Source organism: Heptranchias perlo, chromosome 11, assembly GCF_035084215.1.
Source record: "Heptranchias perlo isolate sHepPer1 chromosome 11, sHepPer1.hap1, whole genome shotgun sequence".
Classification (NCBI taxonomy): Eukaryota; Metazoa; Chordata; class Chondrichthyes; order Hexanchiformes; family Hexanchidae; genus Heptranchias; species Heptranchias perlo.
This window is the reverse complement of record NC_090335.1, coordinates 76,393,578-76,418,700: the sequence shown is the minus strand read 5'-3', so window position 1 is coordinate 76,418,700 and position 25,123 is coordinate 76,393,578. Positions and strand designations below refer to the sequence as shown.

Sequence of the window (25,123 nt, the reverse complement as noted above, 5' to 3'; positions counted from 1 at the left end):
GTACATGGACACTCAAATCTCTTTGCTCTCTCTATTAAGAAAATATTCTGATATATGTTTCTTGAATCCAAAGTGGATTACCTCACACTTCTCCACATTGAACTCCATCTGGCAGTTTTTCCCCATTCACTTAATCTGTCTATATCACTTTGTAACCTCCTGCTGCCATCTACACAACTTACTGTACCTCCTAACTCAGTGTCATCTGCAAACTTGGATATACAACTCTCTATTCCTTCATCCAATTCATTGATATATACGGTGAAAAGCTGAGGCCCCAGAACAGTCCCCCGGGGGAACCATTTGTCACATCCCATCAATCAGAAAACTTTCCCTTTGTTGCTACTCTCTGTCTCCGACCTCTCAACCTATGTTACAAGGCCTAGCACACATTCATCACCCTTCAGTACAAAAAAATGATTAAGAAACAGAAAGAAGAGTAAAAGCAGAAAATGCTGGAAGTACTCAGCAAGTCAGGCAGCATTTGTGGAGAAAGAAACAGAGTTAACGTTTCAGGTTGATGACCTTTCATCAGAACTGAAAGGAGTTAAAGATTTAGCAGTTTTTAAGCAAGTACAGAGCCAGGGAAAGGGGGAGGAAAGAACAAAAGGGAAGGTCTCTGATGGGGTGGAAGGTAGGAGTGATTAAATAACATAAGGGATTATGGTGCAAGGCAAGGAGGGTGGAAATGGGACAAGTAAAGAAACAAAAGATGGGTCTAGAGGAGCTGTAAATGGCGACAGCAGAATCATTACCAGCACCTGCTGTCTGAAAAATGGGAGCAGTGGTTATGATCTGAAATTACTGAAATCAGTGTTGAGTCCGGAAGGTTGTAAAGTGCCTAAACGAAAGATTATGTGCTGTTCCTCGAGCTTTTGTTGAGCTACGTTGGAGCAGCGTAGGAGGCCGAGGACAGAGAGGTCAGAGTAGGAATGGGAGGGAGAATTAAAATGGCAAGCAACCGGAAAGTCAGGGTCACGCTTATGGACTGAGAAAAGGTGTTCAGCAAAGTGATCACCCAATCTGCATTTGGTCTCCCTAATGTAAAGGAGACCTTGCACGGGAAGGTGCCATGGGGAGGAGAGCGGGTGTTGAGGGTGATGGAAGAGTGGACCAGGGTGTCGCAGAGGGAACGGTCCCTTTGGAATGCTGGGAGGGGAGGGGAAGATTTGTTTGGAGGTGGCGGAAATGGTGAAGGATGACACATTGAATGTGGAGGCTGGTGGGTTGGAAGGTGAGGCCAAAGGGGAAGGGGTGAGGACAGAAATGCAGGAAATGGGACAGACATAGTTGAGGGCCCTATCAACTACAGTGGAGGGGAATTCTCGGTTAAGGAGAAAGGAAGACATATCGGAAGCATTGGTGTGGAAGATGGGCACCCTGGTTCACTCTTCAATCGCCCCAAATACCCGCTCCTTCCCACGGCACCTTCCCGTGCGTGCGCAGGAGATGCAACACCTGCCCTTTCACCTCCTCCTTATGAGAGCGATACATGTTTGGAATAATATGTGGGGCAGAGCAGTGGAGTCAGAAAAATTAGGGAGATTCAAAATAATTGGGCAGATCAGGTCTTTGGAGGGATGAGATTTGATGGGAAAAAATGCCTTTCTCATCCTTGTCATGATCTGTGTACCATCAGGACTCTGCCATATTCCCAACTATTTCCCATATTCCCAACACAGACTGGGACCCATGAAGACTTCCTGCTTCTTGGTGTCTCATATTTGTTTACACAATGCCATCGAGCAGCAAGATTGTTGCTCCAACATTGAAGGGTTTGTCTGGATGGATTTCAGTCTTCTTTAGACATACTTTTGGTCTGTTCACACTGACTCCTGTTTCCAGGATTGAACATCTGGAGTATTAGGTTCATCATGGACCTAACATTTTGTGCTGCTAAATATTTTGTGAAGTGAAATTATATTGTGTACAATGGGAAGGTATTTCTGACTTACTAGCTCTCTACTTTCATTCAATAGGTGGTGCAGTTTATCAGCCTGTTACCGTGGTTACTCCTCAAGGTCAAGTAGTGACACAAACGCATGGTACAATACGTATCCAGAATGCACAGGTGGGTTTCTAGTTTCGTGTAGGAGTAAAATAATGAGAGGGATCTGGTCATGAGCAATACAGTGCCACTAGACAACACATAGACATTATGTAATGGTGATTACATAGCTTTGTAACAATTCCCTTATTCAGATTGTTAACTACGTAGAATTCTGGCTCAAGAACAAAAACAGTAAATCTGAGACAGAATCCACTAGAGAGACTATTTACAGCACAGCCACAATGCACAAGCTGGTTACACTAATACCCAGAATGCACATCCACAGTGCACAAGCTGGTTACACTAATACCCAGAATGCACATCCACAGTGCACAAGCTGGTTACACTAATACCCAGAGGGCACAAGCTGGTTACACTAATACCTTTATTCTCCTTTGCTGAATTCTAAACTGCTCCCAATCCAAGTCTGAGGATTGGGAGCAGTTTAGAATTCAGCAAAGGAGAACAAAGAGATTGATTAAGAGGGGAAAAATAGAGTATGAGAGTAAACTAGCAGGGAACATAAAAACTGACTGTAAAAGCTGGGGAATCCAGAACCAGGGGGTCACAGTCTCAGGATACGGGGTATGCCATTTAGAACCGAGATGAGGAGAAATTTCTTCACTCAGAGGGTGGTGAACCTGTGGAATTCTCTACCACAGAAGGCAGTGGAGGCCAAATCATTACATGTATTCAAGAAGGAGATAGATATGTTTCTTAATGCTAAAGGGATCAAGGGATATGGGGGAAAAAGTGGGAACAGGGTACTGAGTTAGACGATCAGCCATGATCATTTTGAATGGTGGAGCAGGCCTGAAGGGCTGAATGGCCTACTCTTACATAGGAACAGGAGTAGGCCATTCAGCCCCTCGTGCCTGCTCTGCCATTTGATAAGATCATGGCTGATCTGTGATCTAGCTCCATATACCTGCCTTTGGCCCATATCCCTTAATACCTTTGGTTGCTAAAAAGCTATCTATCTCACATTTAAATTTAGCAATTGAGCTAGTATCAATTGCTGTTTGCGGAAGAGAGTTCCAAACTTCTACCACCCTTTGTGTGTAGAAATGTTTTCTAATCTCACTCCTGAAAGGTCTGGCTCTAATTTTTAGACTGTGCCCCCTACTCCTAGAATCCCCAGAATAGTTTCTCTCTATCCACCCTATCCGTTCCCCTTAATATCTTATAAACTTCGATCAGATCACCCCTTAACCTTCTAAACTCCAGAGAATACAACCCCAATTTGTGTAATCTCTCCTCGTAACTTAATCCTTGAAGTCCGAGTATCATTCTAGTAAACCTACGCTGCACTCCCTCCAAGGCCAATATGTCCTTCCGAAGGTACGGTGCCCAGAACTGCTCAGAGTACTCCAGGTGCGGTCTAACCAGAGTTTTGTATAGCTGCAGCATAACTTCTGCCCCCTTGTACTCCAGTCCTCTAGATATAAAGGCCAGCATTCCATTAGCCTTATTGATTATTTTCTGCACCTGTTCATGACACTTCAATGATCTATGTACCTGAACCCCTAAGTCCCTTTGGACATCCACTGTTTTTAACTTTTCACCATTTAGAAAGTACCCTGTTCTATCCCTTTTTGATCCAAAGTGGATGACCTCACATTTGTCTACATTGAATTCCATTTGCCACAGTTTTGCCCATTCACCTAATCTATCAATATCATTTTGTAATTTTATGTTTTCATCTACACTGCTTACAATGCCACCAATCTTTGTGTCATCGGCAAACTTAGATATTAGACTTTCTATGCCTTCATCTAAGTTGTTAATAAATATTGTGAATAATTGAGGCCCCATGACAGATCCCTGTGGGACTCCACTAGTCACATCCTGCCAATGTGAATACTTACCTATTATCCCTACTCTCTGTTGCCTTTCGCTCAGCCAACTTCCTAACCAAGTCTGTACTTTTCCCTCGATTCCACGGGTTTCTAACTTAGCTAACAGTCTCTTATGTGGGACCTTATCAAATGCCTTCTGGAAGTCCATATAAATAACATCCATTGACATTCCCCTGTCCACTACTTTAGCTTCAAAAAATTCAATCAGGTTTGTCAGGCACGACCTACCTTTCACAAATCCATGCTGGCTCTCCCTGATTAACTGAAAATTCTCGAGGTGTTCAGTCACCCTATCCTTAATTATAGACTCCAGCATTTTCCCCACAACAGATGTTAGGCTAACTGGTCTATAATTCCCCGGTTCCCCTCTCTCTCCTTTTCTTAAAAAGCAGAATGACATGTGCAGTTTTCCAATCTAGAGGGACAGTTCCTGAATCGAGAGAACGTTGAAAGATTATAGTTAGGGCATCTGCAATTGCTCATCTACTTCCTTTCCATCCCAGGGTTTTAAACCATCTGGACTTGGGGATTTGTCACTCTTTAGTGCTATTATTTTCTTCATTACTGTTGCTTTATTTATGTTAATTTTATCGAGTCCCTGTCCCCAATTCAATATTAATTTTCTTGGGATTTCCGGCATGCTATCCTCTTTTTCTACTGTAAATACTGACGCAAAGTAATTATTCAACATGTCCGCCATTTCCCCATTGTCAATGACAATATCCCCACTTTCAGTTTTTAAGGGGCCAACACTGCTCCTGACCACCCTCTTTTTCCTAATATAACTATAAAAGTTCTTCGTATTGGTTTTGATATCCCTTGCAAGTTTCTTTTCATACTCTCTTTTTGCAGCTCTTACTATCTGTTTTGTGACCCTTTGTTGATCTTTGTATCTTTCCCATTCGCCAGGATCTGTGCCATTTTTTGCCTTTTTGTATGCCCTTTCCTTATGTCTTATACTGTCCCTTACCTCTTTAGTTGTCCATGGCTGTTTTTTTTGGCAAGTAGAGTTCTTGCCCCTCAGGGGTATAAACCGGTTCTGTATCTCGTTAAATGTTTCTTTAAACATTTCCCACTGATCATCAGTCGTTTTACCCATTAACAGATTTGCCCAGTTTACTGTGGACAGTCTCTGTCCCATTCCATTGAAGTCGGCCTTACCCAAGTCTAGAATCTTAGCAGCTGATTCACTTGTTTCCCTTTCAAACACTACATTGAACTTGATCGTGTTATGATCGCTATTGGATAGATGTTCACGCACAGTTAAGCTGTTAACTAAATCTGGTTCATTACTCATGACTAATTGCTCATTACTAATTACTCATTGCTCCTATTTTCTATGTTTCTATGTACCCAGAATGCACAGCCACAGTGCACAAGCTGGTTGCACTAATACCCACGGTGCACAAGCTGGTTGCACTAATACCCACGGTGCACAAGCTGGTTGCACTAATACCCACGGTGCACAAGCTGGTTGCACTAATACCCACGGTGCACAAGCTGGTTGCACTAATACCCACAGTGCACAAGCTGGTTGCACTAATATCCAGAATGCACACCCACTGTGCACAAGCTGGTTACACTAATAGAATCATAGAAAATAGGAGCAGGAGTAGGCCATTCAATATGATAATGGCTGTTCCTCTATCACAATACCATATTCCCGCTCTCTCCCCATACCATAAGACCATAAGAGATAGGAGCAGGAGTAGGCCATTCAGCCCCTCGAGCTTGCTCCGCCATTCAATGAGATCATGGCTGATCTGATTTTTACCTCAACTCCACTTTCCCACCTTTTCCCCATATCCTTTGACTCCCTTGCTGATCAAAAATTTATCTAACTCAGCCTTGAATGTATTCAATGATTCAGCCTCCACAACTTTTTGGGGTAAAGAATTCCAAAGATTCACAACCCTCTGGGAGAAGAAATTCCTCCTCATTTTCATCTTAAACGGGCGACCCCTTATTCTGAGACTATGCCCCCTAATTTTAGATTTCCCCATGAGGGGTAACATCCTCTCAGCATCTACCCTATCGAGTCCCCTCAGAATCTTGTATGTTTCAATAAGATCTCCTCTCATTCTTCTAAACTCCAATGAGTATAGACCCAACCTGTTCAATCTTTCCTCATAATACAACCCTTCCATACGCAGAATCAACCTAGTGAACCTTCTCAGAACTGCCTCCAATGCAAGTATGTCCTTCCTTAAATAAGGGCACCAGAACTGTACGCAGTACTCCAGGTGTGGTCTCGCCAACATCCTGTACAGTTGTAGCACGACTTCCCTGCTTTTATACTCCATTCCCCTCGAAGTAAAGGCCAATATTCCGTTTGCCTTTCAGATTACCTGCTACACCTGTATGTTGACATTTTGTGTTTCATGTACAAGGACACCAAGATCCCTCTGTACTGCTGCATTTTGTAGTATTTCTCCGTTCAAATAATATTTTGCTTTTTCATTTTTCCTCCCAAAGTGGATGACTTCACATTTTCCCACATTATATTCCATTTGCCAGATTTTTGCCCATTCGCTTAACCCATCAATATCCCTTTGCAGACACTTTGTTTCCTCATTGCAACTTGCTTTTCCGCCTATCTTTGTATCATCAGCAAATTTGGCCACAAGACAACTCTGTTCCTTCATCCAAGTCATTGATACATATTGTAAATAGTTGAGGCCCCAGCACTGATCCCTGCGGCACCCCACTAGTTACAGATTGCCATTTTGAAAATGACCCTTTTATCCCGACTCTTTGTTTTCTGTTAGTTAGCCAATCCACTATCCATGCCAGTATATTACCCCCAACACCATAAGCTGTTATCTTGTGCAGTAATCTTTGATGTGGCACCTTATCGGATGCCTTTTGGAAATCCAAAAATACTGCATCCATTGGTTCCCCTTTATCCACCCTGCCCATTACTTCCTCAAAGAGCTCGAATACATTTGTCAGACATGATTTCCCCTTCATAAAACCATGTTGACTCTCCTTGATTGTATTATGAGTCTCCAAATGTCCTGCTACTACTTCCTTAATAATGAATTCTAGCATTTTCCCAATGACAGATGTTAGGCTAACTGGTCTATAGTTACCTGCTTTCGGTCTCACTCCCTTCTTGAATAGGGGTGTTACATTTGTGGTTTTCCAATCCGCTGGGACCTTTCCCGAATCTAGTGAATTCTGGAAGATTACATCCAATGCATCCACTATCTCTGTAGCCACTTCCTTTAAGACCCTCTGATGCAAGCCATCAGGTCCAGGGGACTTGTCAGCCTTTAGACCCATTAGTTTACCTAGTACTTTTTCTCTAGTGATAGTGATTGTTTTTAGTTCCTCCCTCCCTTTTGCCCTTGATTTTCTACTATTATTGGTATATTATTAGTGTTTTCTACTGTGAAGACAGATACAAAATATCTGTTCAATTCCTCTGCCATTTCCTTGTTTTCCATTATTATTTCCCCAGTCTCATCCTCTAAGGGACTGTTTACTTTAGCTACCCTCTTCCTTTTTATATACTTGTAGAAGCTTTTACTGTCAGTTTTTATATTTCTAGCTAGTTTACTCTCATAATTTATTTTCTCCCTCTTTATTATTCTTTTAGTCATCCTTTGCTGGTTTTTAAAGTTTTCCCAATCCTTGGGTTTACCAGTAATCTTTGCCATGTTGTATGCTTTTTCTTTTAACCTGATACCATCCTTGACTTCCATGGTTGGTTCACCCTTTTTGTGGAGTCTTTCCTCCTCACAGGGATAAATGTTTACCACTGCTTTTCCACCATCATACCATCTAATCTGTTTACCCAGTCCACTTTATGCAATTCCGCCCTCATTCCTTTACAGTTGCCCTTATTTAAGTTTAATACAGTAGTTTCAGACCCAAGATCCTTGCTCTCAGAATTTCACATCCCGTTTATCATGTTATGATCACTGCTTCCCAAGGGATCTTTTACTTTGAGATCATTAATTAATCCTGTTTTGTTACCCTTTACCAGATCCAAAATGGCCTGTTCCCTGGTTGGTTCCCCGATGTATTGGTCTAAGAAACAGTCCCTAATACACTCCATGAACTCCTCCTCAGGGCTATTTTTGCCAATTTGATTTGTCCAACCTATGTGAAAGTTAAAATTGTCCATGATTATTGCATTACCTTTTTTACAAGCCCCCCTTATTTCCTGATTAATATTTTGCCCTACAGTGTAGCTACTGCTGGGGGCCTATATACCACTCCCACCACTGATTTCTTTCCCTTGCTATTTCTTACCTCCACCCAAATTGATTTGACATCTTGATCTTCTGAGCCAAGATCATTTCTCACTATTATACCAATTTCATCCTTTATTAACAGAGCTACCCCACCTCTTTTACCTTTTTTCCTATCCTCCCAAAATGTTAAATAACCCTGAATATTTAGCTCCCAACCTTGGTCACCTTGCAACCACGTCTCTGTAATGGCCACAAGATCATACCCCTTGATGCCTTTTGTGTCTAGAAATCTATCTAGCTCCTTCTTAAATATATTCAGTGACTTGGCCTCCACAGCCTTCTGTGGTAGAGAATTCCACAGGTTCACCACACTCTGAGTGAAGAAATTTCTCCTCATCTCAGTCCTAAATGTCCTACCCTGTATCCTAAGACCGTGACCCCTCATTCTGGAACCCCCAGCCAGGGGAAACATCCTCCCTGCATCCAGTCTGTCTAGCCCTAGTCAGAACTTTATATGTTTCAATGAGATCCCCTCTCATTTTTCTGAACTCGAGTGAATACAGGCCAAGTCGACCCAATCTCTCCTCATACGACAATCCTGCCATCCCAGGAATCAGTCTGGTGAACCTTCGCTGCACTCCCTCTATGGCAAGTATATCCTTCCTCAGATAAGGAGACCAACACTACACACAATACTCCAGATGTGGTCTCACCAAGCCCTGTATAACTGCAGTAAGACATCCTTGCCCCTGTACTCAAATCCTCTTGCAATGAAGGCCAACATACCATTTGCCTTCCTAACTGCTTGTTGCATCTCCATTTTTGCTTTCAGTGACTGGTGTACAGGGACACCCAGGTCCCTTTGTACATCAACATTCCCCAATCTATCACCATTTAAATAATACTCTGCCTTTCTGTTTTTCCTTCCGAAGTGGATAACATCACATTTATCCACATTATACTGCATCTGCCATGTATTTGCCCACTCACTCAACTTGTCTAAATCACCTTGAAGCCTCTTTGCATCCTCCTCACAACTCACGATCCCACCTAGTTTTGTGTCATCAGCAAACTTGGAAATATTACTTTTGGTTCCCTCAACCAAATCATTGATATATATTGTGACTAGCTGGGGCCCAAGCACTGATCCCTGCGGTACCCCACTTGTCACTGCCTGCCACCCCGAAAAAGACCCATTTATTCCTACTCTCTGTTTCCTGTCTGTTATCTAATTTTCAATCCATGCCAGTATATTACCACCAATCCCATGTGCTTTAATTGTGCACACTAACCTCTTATGTGGGACTTTATCAAAGGCGTTCTGAAAATCTAAATAAACCACATCCACTGGTTCTCCCTTATCTATTCTACCAGTTACATCCTCAAAAAAACTCCAGTAGGTTTGTCAAACATGATTTCCCTTTCATAAATCTATGTTGACTTTGTCTAATCCCGTTGATATTTTCTAAATGTCCTGTTATCATATCCTTTATAATAGACTCTAGCATTTTCCTTACTACTCATGTTAGGCTAATCGGTCTGTAGTTCCCTGTTTTCGCACTCCCTCCTTTTTTAAATAGTGAGGTTACATTTGTCACCCTCCAATCTGCAGGAACTGCTCCATAATCTATAGAATTTTGGAAAATGACAATGACAACTAATGCATCCACTATTTCTATGGCTACCTCTTTTAGTACTCTGGGATGCAGATTATCAGGCCCTGGGGATTTATTGGCTTTCAGTCCCAGATGTTTGGAAGATTATGGCCTGTACCTCTGCAATTTCCACCCTTACTTCCTTCAGCAACCTAGGATGCATCGACTTATCTACTTTAAGTACAGCTAGCCTTTCAAGTATCTCTACTTTATCAATTTTTAGCCCATCCAGTATCTCAACTATATCTTCCTTTACTGAGACTGTGGCAGCATCTTCTTCCTTGGTAAAGACAGATGCAAAGTACTCATTTAGTACCTCAGCCATCCCCTCTGCCTCCATGAGTAGATCTCCTTTATGGTCCCTAATCGGCCCCACCCCTCCTCTTACTACCCGCTTACTGTTTACATGACTGTAGAAGACTTTTGGATTCCCTTTTATGTTGGCTGCCAGTATATTCTCATACTCTCTCTTTGCCCCTCTTATTTCTTTTTTCACTTCCCCTCTGAACTTTCTATATTCTGCCTGGTTCTCACTTGTGTTATCAACCTGACATCTGTCATAAGCCCCTTTTTTCCATTTCATCTTACTCACTATCTCTTTTATCATCCAGGGAGCTCTGGCTTTAGTTGCCCTACCTTTCTGCCTTGTGGGAATGTGCCTAGACTATACCCGAACCATCTCCTCCTTAAAAGCCGCCCACTGTTCAATTACGGTTTTGCCTGCCAATCTTTGATTCTGATTTACCCGGGCCAGATCTGTTCTCATCCCATTGAAATTGGCCCTTCTCCAATTGAGTATTTTTTACTTTAGAGTGGTCCATGTCCTTTCCATAGCTATTCTAAACCATATGATACTATGATCGCTGCTCCCTAAATGCTCCCCCACTGACACTTGCTCCAATTGGCCTACCTCATTCCCTGGAACCAAGTCCAGCAATGCCTCCTTCCTCATTGGGCCGGAAACGTACTGGTTAAGAAAGTTCTCCTGGACACATTTCATAAATTTCTCCCCCCTCTGTGCTCCATATTCTTGTTCTCCCAGTCTATATTAGAATAGTTGAAGTACCCAGTTATCACTACTGTATAGCTTTTGCACCTCTCTGTAATTTCCCTGCAAATTTGGTCCTCTATATCCTTCCCACTAGTTGGTGGCCTATAGAATACACCCAGTGGTGTAATGGCACCTCTTATTTCTTAACTCTAACCAAATAGATTCTGTCCTTGACTCTTCCAGGACATCCTCTCTCTCCAGTACTGCAATATTCTCCTTAATCAATACTGCCACCCCGCCCCCCTTCCTTTCTTTCCCTCCGTATCTTTCCTGAACACCTTGTTTCCAGGAATATTTAGTACCCAGTCCTGCCCTTTTTTGAGCCAGGTCTCTGTTATCGCCACGCCATCGTATTCCCCTGCGCTATTTGCGGCTGCAGCTCTCCAACCTTGTTTACCACACTTTTTGGTTTGCTGTACGCACATGCACTGCAAACCAGTCTTAGACTTTCTTTTACTCTCTCTTAGTCTGATCCCACCGAATAGTGTACTATTACTTGCTTTAGTGCTATTTTTCTCCCCCAATCCTTTGTGCCCCTTGTTTCTCCTTTCCAATGCTACATCCTAGTGCCCATCCCCCTCCCAAATTAGTTTAAACCTCCCCGCGAGGATATTGGTCCCAGCTCCGTTGAGGTGCAACCCATCCGGCCTGTACAGGTCCCACCTTCCCCAGAACTGGTCCCAATGCCCCAGGAATCTAAAGCCCTCCCTCCTGCACCATCTCTCCAGCCATGCCTTCATCTGCTCCACCTTCCTATTTCTATACTCACTAGCGCGTGGCACCGGGAGTAATCCGGAGATTATTACCTTTTTGAGGTCCTGCTTATTAATCTCTTTCCTAACTCCTTAAAATCTGCCTGCAGGACCTCATCCCTCTTTCTTCCTATGTCGTTGGTACCAATATGGACCATGACCTCTGGCTGTTTTCCTTCCCCTTTCCCCCCCCCCCCCCCCAGATGCTTTCAGTCACTGCTCCGAATCTCTCCCTTCCAGGCATGGCGTCAGGTAAGCTCGCGCCTTTCTGTGGAGCATCTTGTGGTGCCTTTTTACTTTCACGGCACCCTATTTGTATAACTATCCTACAGTATATCTGGGCAACCGGCAAGTGGTGCCTCTGACACCTTAGGTTTAAGTGTAAATAACCTATTACTTCAACACAGATGTACCTTTTTGTCTACACATTTAAGCGGATTTCTAAAAAAAAAATAAGCATGAATTGCAGGTTAGAAATTTAAAGCTGGTCGAATTGAACATCAGGATGTCTTTCTGCCACCAGTATAAAATATACACTCAGTAGAGAGGGCACTGCACAGCCTGTGTCCCTCGCGTGGCCGCTATCCCTCAGGCGGCCCGGGTCCCTTGTGCTTTAGATTCCATGTAGTGAGTTCACTGCACCTTTTCTATACTGCATGGGCTCCACAGACTGCTCTGTCTTGGCTGCTTTTGTCTACGTGATGTTTCCTCGCTATTCGCTCTCTTCCACTTCTAGCTGTATTGGCTTTGCTCTTCGTCAATCACAGGGAGGATTGAAGGGATGGCACTGTGACCTTCATCCTGCCTTTCCTCAGAAGATGTTCTGAAAGTGGGGTCTTAGAGCAGGAGATGTTGTGTGGTATCTCGCCCATTTTGAATGTCTTGTCCTTTGATTGTGACGTTGAGTTTCCACCTGACTATGTGTGGAGGAAATAATCCTTTCGTTTATCAGTTCACCACTAATACTCTAAACAAGCTGCATTATTTCAGCCAGTAGACTCTGCTGTGGCTGAGCTATAGATTCAATGGGGTTTAAATATATTTTGTAAGTTATTCCCCTCCAATTGCTTCCTCAGTGGCTAACTACACTCCATTGGCTGGTTTCTGAGCCCTACACACCTGGAAGGTGCCAGGTTCCACCCTTGGTTTGTTCTGAGTTAGCTGAGCTCTCCCTGGTCAGCAATAGGTTGATACTATTTGTCTGAGAACCTTTGGGTTAGGGAAAAGAATCAGCCAAGATATGTGTGGCTGGGATCGGACTGGCTGTGCTATCACTGCCTACGCCCCGGCATGGAGACTGGGTCCCTTGTGTGAGGAGTGGAAGGGCTGCTGGCTCTTGTGGAACCGAACCTTGGCACAAGGCACCAGGGGGGAAGGAAAGGATGAATTTTCTTTATCCCTCCTGAGGGTGTTTTTGGAAATAATTTTTTATTTGGAAATCTAGTAACACAGCAGACTCTCCGAGCAGCCGGTCCAGCTCTGTGGTGTCCGCTTCTGGGGCAGTGGTGTCCGTTAGTGAGTCTGGTGTTTTAGTCCCTGTACTGTGTAGTGTGTGGGAAACCGCGTCAGACTGCAGATCAGCAGGAATGTGCACCTATTGTTTCTGTGGACACAACCAGATCAAAATGGACATGTAGCAATATATAATTTCTCCTTTCCACTAAAGTTCATTCAAACCAGTGGGTTATTTTAAAATGTACGTTTAACTATTCCAGATTGTTAGCTTGTGATTCTCCTTGCTACAGCAACTTAAGACAGAGTGCTCCTCCTACCCGTATATAGGCGAGTTTGTTTATATATTGATGGCACTTTGACACAAAATGCTTGTTTTTTAATCAGCTTCAACTGCAATTAAATCAAGATGTGAATGTCTTGCATCAAGACAGTGAGAATTCTCCAAAAAATAAACGTGGAGTCTTGCCAAAGCAAGCTACGAACATCATGAGGTCCTGGCTGTTCCAGCACATTGCAGTGAGTATCACATGTCATGCTGTTTAGCTGGAGGTGACAGCTGCAAGAAAGCAAATTAATCAGTCACCTGTTTTGAGTTTGTTCCGCTCGTTCGGACAGAATCTGTTTTTTATTTTCTGTATTCAATTGATTTTTTTGTTGGCTGGTGTCACATTTAATATCATCAAGCTGCTCATATGATGAACATTTTCAGCTGCATGTCTAATTGTGGACAGTGTCACAAGCTCGACTGAGTGAAGATTCCATTGCTTGATTGTGGTTTTGCTGGCGCCTTGGGGATTTTGCACTGAATCTGACACTTGGCAGTAAAATTGGTCCATGTTCAACAGTGTATTGGGCTACTGTAACTCGGGAGCATTTTGGCATAAAGGAATTCATAGCAAAAGGAAAGCCTAGATTTAATTGTAAACAATTTTACAACACCAAGTTATAGTCCAGCAATTTTATTTTAACTTCACAAGCTTTGATTGTGCAGCTCCACACTGATCCTGCTTAAAACTAGCTCATTAACTGAAGTTTGTGGGAAAGATTGCATTTACCCAAATTATTGGCACAAATTCTAAATGTAGTGTACTTATCATGTTGTGTGCTCTCTGTTGTCAATGTGTAACTACCCCTTCTTTTGAAAAGTTATGTTTATATCCTGGTAATGCTGGGCTTTCGGAATTGGTACAGCTCCAAGTTTAGCTGAAGTTTGGTTTCAGAAGCACAGTCTAGCCGGCAAGATTTAGTCCCAGGTGCTTAAAACTAATGAAAACAGAATAGTACAAACTCTCCCGCACTGCGTTCACACCCATCTTGCTGGGGTAGGGTTGCCAACACTGGTTGGACCGTATTCAGAGAGGTTTCATGACATGATTTGCCGCCTCCAAATGTCATGTCAATCCTTGCTGCAATCGGTCAACAACAGCGGCTAGTATATTTACAATCCTATGCTCCTCAGAACAGCTCAAACCATCGCGTGGTTTTGCACGAGGCCACATTGAATCCTGGGCATGTTGTGGTCCTGTGAATCCGGCCCAACTGAAATGGGAGGAGAAAAGATCCCTGCGATTTTTCTCCCGGGTTGCTCGCAGGAGTGTCTGGGAGATTAATCTTTAATTACGGGAGGCTCCAGGATAGTCTGGGAGGGTTGGAAACCCGAGGCTGTGGTACAGGTGCTGGCTAATCCGTGATCCACATTCACACTAAGTTCCGTTACGTGAAGAATGAACACTTGGGTGGGGAATGGGAGGAAGTGAAGTGTATGTCCACATCAGATGTCAGAATCACTTCACGTCCGAATCAGGCGTCAGATTCGCATCCAAAATTCCTAATGACCACAGTCCTGCTGGAATATATTCCTAGTGGCACAGCTAGTTGGTACTCTGCATCACAAGATGTGAGGGGATGGGGGGAGAGAAGAAAGGGGGGAACCTTTGTTGATGACCACGAGTTGTTGCTTGTATTAAATCTCCGCTGGAGCAGTAAGGATGGGCTAGGTGGAGACTCCATTCGGCATTCGAGCCACCTGGGGCCACACTTGACCGTGGCTTTCTGACCAACTGGAGGAGCACCTGCAAAAGTCTAGGAACAGTTTGGCCACTAGGTCCTCATGGCACGAGGCAGGAGAGGGGAGCACAGCAGAGAAAAACCTGGCACAGAATTTGGGCAAATGCAATGGATTCCTTCCTAAAATGATGCTTTTCACAAGTGTCCTAGATTGTGTGCTTTCAGTTTTTACTATTGCCCCTTTCCTCAGTGGACTATTCTGGTGTTTTGGGATGTTTTACTACGTTGAAGGCGCTATATAAATGCAAGTTGTTGTTGGTGGCGGTGGTGTTTCCATTTCCTTGCATTGTGTGTTCAACTTATTACATCATCCAGTGGAATAGTACACGTAAAAAGAGAGAGTAAAAGGTTAGCAGTACTCAAAGTAGAAAACTCACCTGATCCAGATGGGATGCATCCGAAGTTACTGAGGGTGGAAATAGCGGAGGCTGTGGCCCAATCTTTCAATCCTCCTTGGATATGGGCATGGTGCCAGAGGATTGGAGGATTGCAAATGTTATACCCCTGTTCAAAAAAGGGGAGAGGAATAAAACCGGCAACTACAGGCCAGTAAACCTAACGTTGGTGTTCGGGAAACTTTTAGAGACAATAATTCGAGACAAAATTAATTGGCACTTGGAAAAACATGGGTTAATAAATGACAGCCAGCACGGATTTGTTAAAGGAAAACCATGTTTGACTAACTTGATTGAGTTCTTTGATGAAGTAACAGAGAGGGTTGACGAGCGTAGTACGGGTGATGTGTATATGGACTTTCATAAGGCGTTTGATAAAGTACCACATAATAAGCTTGAGTAAAATTGAAGCCCATGGGATTAAAGGGTCAGTGGCAGCGTGGATACAAAATTGGCTAAGGGACAGAAAGCAGAGAGTAGTGGTGAACGGTTGTTGTTAAAACTGGAGGAAAGTATACAATGGTGTGCACCTGGGGTCGGTATTGGGACCACTGCTCTTTTTGATATATATTAATGACCTGGACTTGGGCATACAGGGCATAATTTCAAAGTTTGCAGATGACATGAAACTCTGAAATATACTAATCAGTGAGGAGAATAGTAATAGATTTCAGGAGGATATAGACAGACTGGTGAAATGGGCAGTCACATGGCAGATGAAATTTAACGCAGAGAAGTGTGAAGTGATTCATTTTGGTAGGAAAAATGAGGAGAGGCAATATCAACTAAATGGTACAATTTTAAAGTGCGTGCAGGAACAGAGAGACCTGGTGGTGTACGTGCACAGGCCTTTGAAGGTGGCAGGACAAGTTGAGAAGGCTGTTAAAATGGCATATGGGATCCTGGGTTTTATTAAGAGGCATGGGATACAAAAGCAAGGAACTTATGCTAAACCTTTATAAAACATTGGTTAGGCCCCAGCTGGAGTATTGTGTTCAATTCTGGGCACCACACTTTACGAAGGATGTCAAGGCCTTAGAGAGGGTGCAGAGGAGCTTTACTAGAATGGTACCAGGGATGAGGGACTTCAGTTATATGGAGAGACTGGAGAAACTGTGGTTGTTCTCCTTCAGAATAGAGACGGTTAAGGGGAGATTTGATAGAGGTGTTCAAAATCATGAACGGTTTTGATAGAGTAAATAAGGAGAAACTGTTTCCACTGTCAGAAGGGTCAGTAACCAGAGGACACAGATTTAAGATAATTGGCAAAAGAACCAGAGGGGAGATGAGGAGAAATTTTTTTACGCAGCGAGTTGTGATGATCTGGAATTCACTGCCTGAAAGGGTGGTGGAAGCAGATTCAATAGTAACTTTCAAAAGAGTATTGCATAAATACTTGAAGGGGAAAAAATTTCAGGACTATGGGGAAAGGGCAGGAGAGTGGGACTAATTGGATAGCTCTTTCAAAGAGCCAGCGCAGGCACAATGGGCCAAATGGCCTCCTTCTGTGCTTTATCATAGAGTCATAGAGTTATACAGCACGGATAGAGGCCCTTCGGCCCATCGTGTCCGCGCCGGCCATCAAGCCCTGTCTACTCTAATCCCATATTCCAGCATTTGGTCCGTAGCCTTGTATGCTATGGCATTTCAAGTGCTCATCCAAATGCTTCTTGAATGTTGTGAGGTTTCCTGCCTCCACAACCCTTTCAGGCAGTGAGTTCCAGACTCCAACCACCCTCTGAGTGAAAAAGTTCTTTCTCAAATCCCCTCTAAACCTCCTGCCTTTTACCTTGAATCTATGTCCCCTTGTTATAGAACCCTCAACGAAGGGAAAAAGCTCCTTAGTATCCATCCTATCTGTGCCCCTCATAATTTTGTACACCTCAATCATGTCCCCCCTCAGCCTCCTCTGCTCCAAGGAAAACAAACCCAATCTTCCCAGTCTCTCTTCATAGCTGAAGCGCTCCAGCCCTGGTAACATCCTGGTGAATCTCCTCTGCACCCTCTCCAAAGCGATCACATCCTTCCTGTAGTGTGGTGACCAGAACTGCACACAGTACTCCAGCTGTGGCCTAACCAGTGTTTTATACAGCTCCATCATAACCTCCTTGCTCTTATATTCTATGCCTCGGCTAATAAAGGCAAGTATCCCATATGCCTTCTTTACCACCTTATCTACCTGTTCCGCCGCCTTCAGGGATCTGTGAACTTTTTTTTTAATTCGTTCACGGGATGTGGGCGTCGCTGGCAAGGCCGGCATTTATTGCCCATCCCTAATTGCCCTCGAGAAGGTGGTGGTGAGCCGCCTTCTTGAACCGCTGCAGTCCGTGTGGTGACGGTTCTCCCACAGTGCTGTTAGGAAGGGAGTTCCAGGATTTTGACCCAGCGACAATGAAGGAACGGCGATATATTTCCAAGTCGGGATGGTGTGTGACTTGGAGGGGAACGTGCAGGTGGTGTTGTTCCCATGCGCCTGCTGCTCTTGTCCTTCTAGGTGGTAGAGGTCGCGGGTTTGGGAGGTGCTGTCGAAGAAGCCTTGGCGAGTTGCTGCAGTGCATCCTGTGGATGGTGCACACTGCAGCCACAGTGCGCCGGTGGTGAAGGGAGTGAATGTTTAGGGTGGTGGATGGGGTGCCAATCAAGTGGGCTGCTTTATCTTGGATGGTGTCAAGCTTCTTGAGTGTTGTTGGAGCTGCACTCATCCAGGCAAGTGGAGAGTATTCCATCACACTCCTGACTTGTGCCTTGTAGATGGTGGAAAGGCTTTGGGGAGTCAGGAGGTGAGTCACTCGCCGCAGAATACCCAGCCTCTGACCTGCTCTCGTAGCCACAGTATTTATATGGCTGGTCCAGTTCAGTTTCTGGTCAATGGTGACCCCCAGGATGTTGATGGTGGGGGATTCGGCGATGGTAATGCCGTTGAATGTCAAGGGGAGGTGGTTAGACTCTCTCTTGTTGGAGATGGTCATTGCCTGGCACTTATCTGGCGCGAATGTTACTTGCCACTTATGAGCCCAAGCCTGGATGTTGTCCAGGTCTTGCTGCATGCAGGCTCGGACTGCTTCATTATCTGAGGGGTTGCGAATGGAGCTGAACACTGTGCAATCATCAGCGAACATCCCCATTTCTGACCTTATGATGGAGGGAAGGTCATTGATGAAGCAGCTGAAGATGGTTGGGCCTAAGACACTGCCCTGAGGAACTCCTGCAGCAATGCCCTGGGGCTGAGATGATTGGCCTCCAACAACCACTACCATCTTCCTTTGTGCTAGGTATGACTCCAGCCACTGGAGAGTTTTCCCCCTGATTCCCATTGACTTCAATTTTACTAGGGCTCCTTGGTGCCACACTCGGTCAAATGCTGCCTTGATGTCAAGGGCAGTCACTCTCACCTCACCTCTGGAATTCAGCTCTTTTGTCCATGTTTGGACCAAGGCTGTAATGAGGTCTGGAGCCGAGTGGTCGTGGTGAAACCCAAACTGAGCATCGGTGAGCAGGTTATTGGTGAGTAAATGCCGCTTGATAGCACTGTCGACGACACCTTCCATCACTTTGCTGATGATTGAGAGTAGACTGATGGGGCGGTAATTGGCCGGATTGGATTTGTCCTTTTTGTGGACAGGACATACCTGGGCAATTTTCCACATTGTCAGGTAGATGCCAGTGTTGTAGCTGTACTGGAACAGCTTGGCTAGAGGCGCAGCTAGTTCTGGAGCACAAGTCTTCAGCACTGCAGCTGGGATGTTGTCGGGGCCCATAGCCTTTGCTGTATCCAGTGCACTCAGCTGTTTCTTGATATCACGTGGAGTGAATCGAATTGGCCGAAGACTGGCTTCCGTGATGGTGGGGATATCGGGAGGAGGCTGAGATGGATCATCCACTCGGCACTTCTGGCTGAAGATGGTTGCAAACGCTTCAGCCTTGTCTTTTGCACTCACGTGCTGGACTCCGCCATCATTGAGAATGGGGATGTTTGCAGAGCCTCCTCCTCCCGTTAGTTGTTTAATTGTCCACCACCATTCACGACTGGATGTGGCAGGACTGCAGAGCTTTGATCTGATCCGTTGGTTGTGGAATCGCTTAGCTCTGTCCATAGCATGTTGCCTCCGCTGTTTAGCATGCATGTAGTCCTGAGTTGTAGCTTCACCAGGTTGGCACCTCATTTTTAGGTACGCCTGGTGCTGCTCCTGGCATGCTCTTCTACACTCCTCATTGAACCAGGGTTGATCCCCTGGCTTGTTGGTAATGGTGGAGTGAGGAATATGCCGGGACATGAGGTTACAGATTGTGCTGGAATACAATTCTGCTGCTGCTGATGGCCCACAGCACCTCATGGATGCCCAGTTTTGAGCTGCTAGATCTGTTCTGAATCTATCCCATTTAGCACGGTGGTAGTGCCACACAACACGTTGGATGGTGTCCTCAGTGCGAAGACGGGACTTCATCTCGACGAGGACTGTGCGGTGGTCACTCCTACCAATACTGTCATGGACAGATGCATTTGCGACAGGTAGATTGGTGAGGACGAGGTCAAGTAAGTTTTTTCCCTCGTGTTGGTTCGCTCACCACCTGCCGCAGGCCCAGTCTAGCAGCTATGTCCTTCAGGACTCGGCCAGCTCGGTCAGTAGTGGTGCTACCGAGCCACTCTTGGTGATGGACATTGAAGTCCCCCACCCAGAGTACATTTTGTGCCCTTGCTACCCTCAGTGCTTCCTCCAAGTGGTGCTCAACATGGAGGAGGACTGATTCGTCAGCTGAGGGAGGACGGTAGGTGGTAATCAGCAGGAGGTTTCCTTGCCCATGTTTGACCTGATGCCATGAGATTTCATGGGGTCCAGAGTAAATGTTGAGGACTCCCAGGGCCACTCCCTCCTGACTGTATATCACTGTACCGCCACCTCTGGTGGGTCTGTCCTGCCGGTGGGACAGGACATACCCAGGCCTGGTGATGGAAGAGTCTGGGACGTTGGCTGAAAGATATGATTCTGTGAGTATGGCTATGTCAGGCTGTTGCTTGACTAGTCTGTGGGACAGCTCTCCCAATTTTGGCACAAGTCCCCAGATGTTAGTAAGGAGGACCTTGCAGGGTCGACTGGGCTTGGTGTTTTGCCGTTGTCGTGTCCGGTGCCTCGTGGTCCGATGCCGGGTGGTCCGTCCGGTTTTATTCTTATTATGACTTTTCGTAGCGAGATTGTACAACTGAGTGGCTTGCTAGGCCATTTCAGAGGGCAATTAAGAATCAACCACATTGCACACCAAGATCCCTCTGACCCTCTGTCTTGCCTATGGTCCTCCCATTCATTGTGTATTCCCTTGCCTTGTTAGTCCCTCCAAAGTGCATCACCGCGCACTTTTCCGGGTTCAATTCCATTTGCCACTGTTCCGCCCATCTGACCAACCCATCTATATCGTCCTGCAGACTGAGGCTATCCTCCTCGCTATTTACCACCCTACCAATCTTTGTATCATCAGCGAACTTACTGATCATACCTTTTACATTCATATCCAAGTCATTAATGTAGACCACAAACAGCAAGGGACCCAGCACCGATCCCTGTGGTACCCCACTGGCCACAGGCTTCCAGTCACAAAAACAACCTTCGACCATCACCCTCTGCCTTCTGCCACTAAGCCAGTTTTGTATCCAAAGTGCGAAGGCACCCTGGATTCCATGGGCTCGTACCTTCTTGACCAGTCTCCTGTGGGGGACTTTATCATTCTCTGATCAGAATTTAAGGTGCTGAGTCAAGGTTATAATATTTGTATAGGTGGTTTTAATGAGACTTGCTCGATGTCAGATTTGAAAACTAGACTCCTGTTTTTGCAGTGGAAGTCGCAGCTGTTACTGAAACACATTTGTTGCATTTACAAGTCCTGCATGAACTGCAGCACAGCAGCAGGTAACTGAACATCTCTTTCCTATCTCCAGCATCCTTATCCTACAGAAGATGAGAAGAGGCAAATAGCAGGTCAAACTAATCTCACGCTCCTGCAGGTCAACAACTGGTGAGTGACCATACATTCACCTTTGCCGAGCACCAATGTACCACCGTGTCGAGTATCTGACGTTCAATTAAACCTGCACTTTACCTGATTCTTGTTTACAAACCATTACATGCATAGTCCAGTTGATTAATCTGTGCTTGTAACTGATGTCGCACCTGTGGACTGCAGACCCGTTAGAGAGTCGCACCTGTGGACTGCAGACCCGTTAGAGAGTCGCACCTGTGGACTGCAGACCCGTTAGAGAGTCGCACCTGTGGACTGCAGAACCGTTAGAGAGTCGCACCTGTGGACTGCAGACCCGTTAGAGAGTCGCACCTGGCATTTTTTTCACTGAAGCAAAGAAAGTTAATAGGAGATCTAATAGAAGTGTTGATAATTTAAGTGGTTTGATAAAGTAAATTGGGAATAACAATTTCCAGTGGTTTTTGAGTTGCTAACTAGAGAGCATCAATTTACGGTCATCAGCCAAAGAAAGAAGGGAGCAGTTCAGAGAAAATAATCTGTGCAGGGGGATTTTAGGAAATGGATGATCTAAACAGTGGTGGTAGCAGAAGCTGAAATCGCCTTTAAAAGTCACAGGGATGGAGAGAGGTGGAGCGGGTGGGTGGCTGGTGGGGGAAGGTAAAGAGAAAGACAGAGAATGGAGAAATGTAAACACTAGAGTGAAAATGTTAAATTTGATGTGTTGTGGGACTGGGAGCCAGTGTCAATTAGTGAGAGCGGGTATGATGGGTGAGCGGGACTTGGTGCAGGGTGGGATAAGGGCAGCGATGAGCTGAAGTTTATGGAGTGTAGAGAATGGGAAGTGGGCCAGGAGAGCATTGGAATAATTGGGACTGACTGGTTTCAATGATCCAGATCTATCATTGTTCAGGAAGGGATTGAAGCCATGTTCTTGGCAGCCCTGATGGCAGGCTTGTTGCCCCAGGGGTGATACTATCCCGTCTGTAATGTTATGCTGAGCTGCACCATATTTGGCCACAGGTTTATCAATGCTCGACGACGGATTTTACAGCCCATGCTCGATGCCAGTAATCCAGACACTCCACCCAAGGCCAAGAAGATCAAGACACAAAGTCGCCCGGTGCAGCGATTCTGGCCGGATTCCATCGCTGCGGGAGTGGCTCAGCAACATGTAACCAGTATTACGGTGTCAGACAGTAAGTCATTAACACATGAGAGAGCAACAACAGGCTCGTTGGGAATGGAAGGCACAATGCAATGATGTACTGTTAACCATTATTAGCACAAGGCGGTCACTGACTGCCACATTAGAGTTTAGTCGTAGGAGCATAAAATGGTTACAGCACAGAAGGAGGCCATTCGGCCCGTTGAGCCCGTGCCAGCTCCATGCAAGACCAGCCCAGCTAATCCCACTCCCCCGCCCTTTTTCTGTAGCCCTGCAATTTTTTCCCTTCAAGTACTTATCCAATTCCTTTTTGAAAGCCATGATTAAATCTGCCTCCACCATCCCCTCAAGCAGTGCATTCCAGATGATAACTCGCTGCGTAAAAAAGTTTTTCCTCGTGTCTCCTTTGGTTCTCTTGCCAATCACCTTAAATTTGTGTCCTCTGGTTCTTGACCCTTCCGCCAATGGGAATAGTTTCTCTCTATCTACTCTGCCTAGACCCCTCATGATTTTGAACATCTCTATCAAATCTCCTCTCAACCTTCTCTGCTCTACGGAGAACAACCCCAGCTTCTCCAGTCTATCCGCGTAACTGAAGTCCCTCATCCCTGGAACCATTCCAGTAAATCTTTTCTGCACCCTCTCTAAGGCCTTCACATCTTTCCTAAAGTGCGGTGTCCAGAACTGGACACAATACTTCAGTTGTGGTCGAACCGGTGTTTTGTAAAGGCTGATCATAACTTACTTGCTTTTGTACTTTGTGCCTCTATTTATAAAGCCCAGGATCCCATATGCTTTTTAAACCGCTTTCTCAATCTGCCCTGCCAAAGAGGAGGGATGTGGCTGATTAGGGACCAAAAAAAGGAGACCTACATATGAAGGCAGAGGGCATGGCTGAGCTACTAAATGAGTACTTTGCATCTGTCTTTACCAAGGAAGAGGATGCTGCCAAAGTCACAGGGTACTGGATGGGTTAAAGTGACTTGTCCAAGTGACTGTTAATTTTGTCCCAGATTATCATTTCTAAAAGTTTCCCCAACACTGAAGTTAAACTGACTGGCTTGTAGTTGTTGGGTTTATACCTTTTTTTGAACAAGGGTGTAACATTTGCAATTCTCCCGTCCTCTGGCACCACCCCCGTATCTAAGGATGATTGGAAGATTATGGCCAGTACCTCTGCAATTTCCACCCTTACTTTCCTCAGAATCCTAGGATGCATTCCATCTGGACTTGGTGACTTATCTACTTTAAGTACAGCTAGCCTTTCTAGTACCTCCTCTTTATCAATTTTTAGCCCATCCAGTATCTCAACTACCTCCTCTTTTACTGTGACTTTTGTAAACAATTTTACAACACCAAGTTGTAGTCCAGCAATTTTATTTTAAATTCACAAGCTTTCGGAGATTTTCTCCTTCCTCAGACTTTGGCAGCATCTTCTTCCTTGGTAAAGACATTTGCAAAGTACTCATTTAGTACCTCAGCCATGCCCTCTGCCTCCATACGTAGGTCTCCTTTTTTGGTCCCTAATTGGCCCCACCCCTCCTCTTACTACCCGTTTACTATTTATATGCCTATAGAAGACTATTGGATTCCCTTTTATGTTAGTTGCCAGTCTATTCTCATACTCTCTCTTTGCCCCTCTTATTTCCTTTTTCACTTCCCTTTTGAACTTTCTATATTCAGCCTGGTTCTCACTTGTATTATCAACCTGACATCTGTCATATGCCCACTTTCTCTGATTCATCTTACTCTCTTTTGTCATCCAGGGTGCTCTGGCTTTAGTTGTCCTACCTTGCTGCCTCGTGGGAATGTACCTAGACTGTACCCGAACCATCTCCTCTTTTAAAGGCCGTTCATTATTCGATTACAGTTTTGTCTGCCAATCTTTGATTCCAATTTACCCGGGCCAGATCCGTTCTCAACCCACTGAAATTGGTCCTCATCCAATTAATTATTTTTATTCTAGATTCCTCATTGTCCTTTTCCATAGCTAATCTAAACCTTATGATACTATGATCACTGTTCTCTAAATGTTCCCCTACTGGCACTTGACCCACCTCATTCCCCAGAACCAGATCCAGCAATGCCACCTTCCTCATTGGGCTGGAAACATACTGGTCAAGAAAGTTCTCCTGAACACACTTCAGAAATTCTTTCCCCTCTTTTGCCCCTTGTATTATTACTATCCCAGTCCAGATTAGGATAATTGAAGTCCCCCATTATCACTACTCTATGGCTCTTGCACCTCTCTGCATTTTCTTCCCGCTAGTTGGTGGCCTATAGAATACATCCAGTAGTGTAATGGCACCTCTATTGTTTCTTAACTCTAATCAAATAATTTCTGTCCTTGAGCCCTCCAGGACATCCTCTCTCTCCAGCACTGCAATATCCTCCTTAATCAATACTGCCACCCCCCCTTTCTTTCATTCCCTATCTTTCCTGAACACCTTGTATCCAGGTATATTTATTACCCAATCCTTTTTTGAGCCAGGTCTCCGTTAT

At 44.9% G+C, this 25,123-nt stretch overlaps 1 protein-coding gene across 1 annotated transcript in view; it reads left to right on the top strand.

The window, feature by feature from the left end:
- LOC137327506 (homeobox protein PKNOX1-like) overlaps window positions 1-25,123 on the top strand; it is a 62,703-nt gene that overhangs the window by 26,893 nt on the left and 10,687 nt on the right. Inside the window, exons 6-9 of the mRNA XM_067993399.1 lie at window positions 1,980-2,071; window positions 13,409-13,540; window positions 21,416-21,492; window positions 22,477-22,652. Coding sequence (XP_067849500.1) covers window positions 1,980-2,071; window positions 13,409-13,540; window positions 21,416-21,492; window positions 22,477-22,652 — 477 coding nt within the window. The remainder of the gene's footprint in view (window positions 1-1,979; window positions 2,072-13,408; window positions 13,541-21,415; window positions 21,493-22,476; window positions 22,653-25,123) is intronic.